The 6,271-nt window shown below is 57.7% G+C and overlaps 1 protein-coding gene across 1 annotated transcript; it reads right to left on the reverse strand.

Moving 5' to 3' along the window:
* Window positions 1-1,685: 1,685 nt before the first annotated feature.
* Window positions 1,686-5,509, reverse strand: KCNE1 (potassium voltage-gated channel subfamily E regulatory subunit 1). The gene is made up of 2 exons (XM_071573822.1): window positions 5,024-5,509; window positions 1,686-2,796 (listed from the first exon to the last, which is right to left on the reverse strand). The coding sequence occupies exon 2, from the start codon at window positions 2,751-2,753 to the stop codon at window positions 2,367-2,369; it is 387 nt and encodes a 128-aa protein (XP_071429923.1). The 5' UTR covers window positions 2,754-2,796; window positions 5,024-5,509; the 3' UTR covers window positions 1,686-2,366.
* Between the last annotated feature and the right edge of the window lie 762 nt (window positions 5,510-6,271).

Consider the following 6,271-nt stretch of genomic DNA (forward strand, 5'->3'; position numbering starts at 1 on the left):
AGTGAAGAAACCAAGAGGGGAAAGAGAACTACCAAAGTAATGTGAGAACCCCCAGGGGGTGCCTAAATGTGCCACCAAAGGGGGACACAGGAAAAGCCACTTGGAGTTCTGGTGGCTCCTCTCCGGTTTAAATCCATCCAAAGGCAGAGCTGGTGCAAGAAAAAAAATATGGGATACAAGTTATGGTGGCACAAATCCCCCTGGCCACAAATAACACCCCAGAGCTGCTGGAATAGAGTGAGCCCCAAAATCCCTGAAACCACCTGGGGGGGAGGGAGAGCAGCAGGAGGAGCCCTTGGAGGAGCTTCACCTTCAGGGGTTTCATGGAATGAAAGGGTTTCATGGACTTAAGGGTTTCATGGAATGAAAGGGTTTCATGGAATGAAAGGGTTTCATGGACTTAAGGGTTTCATGGACATAAAGGGTTTCATGGTCTTAAGGGTTTCATGGACTTAAGGGTTTCATGGACATAAAGGGTTTCATGGAATTAAAGGGTTTCATGGAATTAGAGGCCATTTGTAGGCAGATTCCAACCCAACCTTTGCATGGACAGACTGTCCCAGGCCATGCAGGTCCCAGCCAGGCTGCTCTGTGAGGTCCCCAAAGAGGATCCAGGCCAAGGAACCCACCTTGGCCCAAAGCTGGGCTGGGTTTCACTGCTCTGGAGGGAAAAGGGCCCTGGAGAAGGAAGCTCAGGGAGCTTTCCAAGCTCTTCGAGGCACTGAGAACGTGGGTCTCGTCCCCACACTGATGCTCTGCAGAAATGGCTTTGAAAGAAAACAAGCCTGAAGGGTTTGAAGTGTCCTGAGAAGACAAACCTGGCTGGAAGGTTATTGAAATGAAAGAGCAGAGCTGAAGAAGTGCCTGGGAAAGGGAAGTGCTGGGCCTGGTACTGCTGCCCACCCAAAATCTCTGCCTTGGAAGCAGCTGCTCTGCACAACTCCCAGGCCTTTCCCACTTCTCCTTCCTCTCCAGGAGCTAAAAATGGGATGTGTATCTGCAGAGCAGGAATAAAACCCCCACTCCTGCCAAGACTGTTGTTTCTTTCATCCCAAACAAAAAAAAAGTCCTCAGATTTCAAGCTGGCAAGGCTGTTATTCTGAGCATTGCCATGCCCAGGGGAGATGTGCCCCTCCTGCTCCTGGAGAGATGGAAAGCTGCTGGCACAGGAGCTGGATTTGGTGCCCTGTGCCCCCCAGCTGGGCAGACACTGCCTGGCAAGGAGGGCAAGGAAGCCAAGGCCGGGAAGCCCTTCCTGGCATGGATTTTGTGCTGGATGCCAGGAGAGAGCACAGGGAGCTGCTCCTGGAGCTGCAGGAGCTGCCACAGGCACTGATTGAACAGCCCAAACCTCGTGGGCTGCTCTTGCCAGGGTGGAAATGCCCTTCCCAGCCATGGGCTGGCACTGGGCTCCTGTGCAGGAATTATTTAGGATTGAACCTCAGGAATTGTCCCACACTGGAACAGCCCCTGGGGCTGCTGAGCCCTTGGACATGGATATTGCCCCCCAGGATCAGCCCCATCCACGAGGAGAAGCAGAAGGAACCAGCAGGGCCAGGCTGGGGGTCCTGCTATAGATTAGGCTGGAGAAACCCTCTGAGATCTTCAAGTCCAACCCCCAACCCAGCAGTGCCAAGCCCACCACTAACCCACGTCCCCAAGTGCCACATCTACAACAGTCACTAAAAGGTTTCCATCCAAAGTCTTTATTTTCCCACAGAAAGAGTTGTCAGAGAAAAAAAAAAAGAATTTTTTCCTAAGATTTCATGGCAAAGAGGTGCAGGATTCAGAGAGAAACAGGAAATCCACAGCACTGGAATTACCCCGTGCTGGATGAAAAGGCAAATGGAATATTTCAGCTGCTTCTCCTGAAATGAATTGTTCTTACTTGGAAATGATTGTCCAAGCCGTGCTTGGAAATGATTCCAATCTGGTGCTAATTGGGCCCTAATTTCCCCTTGGCAACACCAACAGTTCCCTTGGTTTAGAATTCCAGAATCCCGGAACGGTTTGGATCGGAAGGATTTTAAGGATCATCACACACCACCCTCTGCCATGGGCAGGGACACCTTCCATGGGGCAGGTTACCCAACCCGGCCTTGGGCACTTCCAGGGCTGGAATTTCTTCTCATGCCCGCTGTACCCCTGCCCTCCTCCAGTCTGGGGGCATTTTGCAGGAGTTGAAGTTGATGATCCCGAGATCCTCCCCATGTGTGTGTCCTCCTCAACCTCACAGACCCCAGTGAGCCACCAGGAGCTCCTGCAGCACCAGAGCTCACAGCCCCACCACCAACTCCTGACCATTCACGGCCTGGTGCTCTGCAGGTGGGCAAGACCCTCCCAGAGGAGCCGTGCCCGTCGCCCCCTCAGGAGGATTTCTCCTCGGGGATCTGTGCCCCAGGCTGCTCCACAGCCAGCTGGTTCTCCAGGACACAGCACAGCTTGTAGCTCTCCAGCACCTTGGCCTGCAGGTACTGCCTGTCCTTCCTGTGCCAGCTCTCCTTGGCCAGGTGGGTGTCGTAGGGCTCGGCGGTGCCCGGGGCGCCGCGGGCACGCAGGTGGGTCACCAGCACACCCGCCGTGAAGAAGCCGAAGAGCCCCACCATGAGCAGCACGTAGATGATCTCCAGGCTGCTGGTGCTGCGGGCACTGCCCACCTGGGCGGGGGCAGAGCTGTTGGTGCGCTCCAGGTAGTCCTGGAGCAGCTTGGAGAGCAGCAGGTTCAGGGCCGTGCTGTTGGACAGCACCAGCATCTTGGGGTTGGGTCCTACACGCGCCTTCCGGGGGGCAGCTGGTCTGGAACAGGATGAAACCCAGGAGCAGCCATCAGATCATGGAGTCATGGGGTCATGGGGTCATGGAGACATGGAGTCATTGAATCATGGGGTCATGGGGTCATGGGGTCATGGAGACATGGAGATATGGAGTCATGGAATCATGGGGTCATGGAGTCATGGGGTCATGGGGTCATGGGGTCATGGAGGCATGGAATCATGGAGACATGGAGTCATGGAATCATGGAATCACGGGGTCATGGAATCATGGGGTCACGGAGTCATAGAATCATGGAGACATGGAGATATGGAGTCATGGAATCACGGGGTCATGGAATCATGGGGTCATGGAGTCATGGAATCATGGGGTCATGGAGTCATGGAGTCATGGGGACATGGAGACATGGGGTGATGGGGTCATGGAGTCATGGAGTCACGGAATCACGGAATCATGGAATCATGGAGTCATGGAGTCATGGAGTCAGCTGGGTTGGAAGAGACCTCCAAAATCATCCAGTCCAACCCCACTCTGATCACCAGCCCAGGGCACTCAGAGCTACATCCAGTCTCACCTTAAACACCTCCAGGGATGGGGAATCCACCCCCTCTCTGGGCAGCCCATTCCAATCCCTGAGCACTCTCTCTGCAAAGAAGTTTTTCCTGCTCTCCAACTTCAATTTCCCCTGGCAGAGCTTGAGCCCATCGTGCCCCCTTGTCCTATTGCTGAGTGCCTGGGAGAAGAGACCAACCCCCACCTGGGCACAACCTCCTGTCAGGCAGTTCCAGACAGTGCTGAGGTCCCCCCTGAGCCTCCTCTTCTCCAGCCTGACCACCCCCAGCTCCCTCAGCCTCTCCTCACAGGGCTTGTGCTCAAGAGGTTCCTGCTGGAAATGACAGAACTTTCCTCATCACTTTTCTAATTCATCATTTTAATGCACTTTTCTAACTAATTGTTTTCCTTACTCCCAAGCAGAGTCATTTCCTGCCTTGCCACGTGCCAGCACAGCCAGCACTTCACCAGCTTTGCCATATCTCACCAGCTTTGCCAGCACTTCACCAGCTTTGCCATATCTCACCAGCTTTGCCAGCACTTCACCAGCTTTGCCAGCACTTCACCAGCTTTGCCACCATCTCACCAGCTTTGCCATGAGCTGCCAGTGTGGGAACCAGTCTGGGGAAATGATGGCACTTTGAGTTTTGCTGCTGTGCCCCACTGGTGCCACTCCCTCAGCTCCCCCAAACCAAGGACACCCATTCCAATCCCTGCTGAGCAAACATCTCCAACACTCTCTGTCCCCACTCTGCCAAAATCATCCCTAATCCAGCAGCAGAAACAGAGGGATTCCAGGGGAACCCTCCCCTTTGGGAACTGCAGCTCTCCAGGACCTTCTCCTGCCCTGCTGACACAACCAGCCTGTGCTACACTCACAGCAGTCAGCCCAGCTCATCCTCCCCTTCCCGAAATTTTCTGCCAACAACAACCTTTTCCAGGCCCACAAAGGACCTGCTGACCTCCCTGGCTCCTTTCCCTGCCATTCCTTCAGGGCTGAGCAGCTCAGACGACGTTCTGCAGGTCAGGGATTGCACAAGGCAGACCCATTTCCCTCCCTCCAGCTGCTGGGATTGTTGTGACAGTGCAGCATCCAGGACAGGCTCCTGCCTGAGATGGACCAGCAGCACATCCCAGGAGAAGGCAGAGCCAAATGGACAGAGCTGAAGTTCACAAAGTGGAAACCCCTCCTTGCCTGTAGGAAATGTGGAACCTCTCCCCACCCCTCCCGGGGCCATCCATCCCTACCCCTGGGCAGCACTCCAGGCCCTTGTGGGACCTTAAGGAGCAGCATTTGGGCTCTGGGGGACACTGAATTCCCCCCAAACCCCTCAGTTGATCCGATCCCAGGACAGAACTGCAGTTTCCTCACACACCGTGTGGGTGTCCCACTGGTTTGAGGCAGAATCCCAGAACATGCTGAACTGGGAGGGACCCACGAGGGTCACCGAGTCCAACCCTTAAGCCTTCAAGAAACCCCCTCCCCAAACACACCCAGCCACGATTCTCCTGCTGGATGCAGCTCCCCCCCGCCAGTCCCCCGGGGCAGGAATGCCCTGGCACGGCTGGAACAGCCAACAAACTCTGCAGCAGAGCCCCGGCTGCCCCTGTGCCATCAGGGCAGCTCCGTGCCCGGCAGGTCCCGCCGCTGCCCAGCCCTCCACCACCCCCAGCTGCCATTCCCAGTGCCAGGACACACCTGGTGCTCTCCTGCAGCTCCTGGAGAGAGAAGTTGGACGATGCCAGGCTGGAAAACGCCCAGAGGCTGCTCCTGGCTCCGGGCTCGTGGCTCCTGCAGCGACAGCAGCCTGGCTGTCCCTGTCCCCTGGCTCGTGGCACCGGCAGCGACAGCAGCCTGGCTGTCCCTGTCCCCTGGCTGTCCCTGTCCCCTGGCTGTCGCTGTTCCTCTCCCCTGGTTATCCCTGTCCCCCGGCTGTCACTGTCTCTATCCCCTGGCTGTCACTGTCCCTCTGCCCTGGTTATCTCTGTCCCCTGACTGTCACTGCCCCTCTCCCCTGGCTGTCCCTGTCCCCAATCCTTCTCCCCTAGCTGTCCCTGTCCCTGTTCCCTGACTGTCGCTGTCCCCCTCCCCTGGCTGTCCCTCTCCCCTGGCTGTCCCTCTCCCCTGGCTGTCCCTGTCCCTGGCTGTCCCAGTCCCCTGTTCCTCTCCCCTGGCTGTCCCTGTCCCCTGTCCCCGTCCCTCTCCCCTGGCTGTACCTGTCCCTGGCTGTCCCTGTCCCCTGTCCCTCTCCTCTGGCTGTCCCTGTCCCCTGTCCCTCTCCACTGGCTGTCCCTGTCCCTAGCTGTCCCTGTCCCCTGTCCCTCTCCACTGGCTGTCCCTGTCCCTGTGCCCTGGCTGTCCCTGTCCCTGTCCCCTGTCCCTGTGCCCTGGCTGTCCCTGTCCCTGGCTCCTGGCTCAGTGCTAAAGGTGAGAGGCAAACAGGGAAACACCTGGAGTGGCTGTGCTGGGGGAGGGCAGGAGTGGCAATGCCCATGTCTGGCTGCAGGTGCCCAGGTGGGAGGGGCTGGGGGGGCACAGGGAGCTCCCAGGGTGGCACACGTGGGTGCCATGGGCTCTGGCAGGCAGGAAGAACTGTGGAATCATGGAATACTCTGAGCTGCGAGGGACCCCCAGGGACCAGCCACTGCCACCCTGGCCCTGCCCAGCACACCCCAACAGTCCCCCCTGCCCTGTCCCATTGCCCAAAGGCTCCTGCAGCTCTGGCAGCCTCGGGGCCGTGCCCACTGCCCTGGGGAGCCTGGGCAGTGCCCACCACCCTCTGGGGGAAGAGCCTTTGGCTGAGATCCCACCTGCCCCTGCCCTGGCACAGCTCCAGCTGTGCCCTGGGCCTGGCCCTGCTCTCAGGGCTCAGAGATGGAGCTGCCCCTTGGGAGGAGCTGCAGCCCCTGCTGAGCTCTGCCCTCAGTGCCCTCTGCTCCAGCTGGA

This window comes from Pithys albifrons, chromosome 1, assembly GCF_047495875.1.
Source record: "Pithys albifrons albifrons isolate INPA30051 chromosome 1, PitAlb_v1, whole genome shotgun sequence".
NCBI lineage: Eukaryota > Metazoa > Chordata > Aves > Passeriformes > Thamnophilidae > Pithys > Pithys albifrons.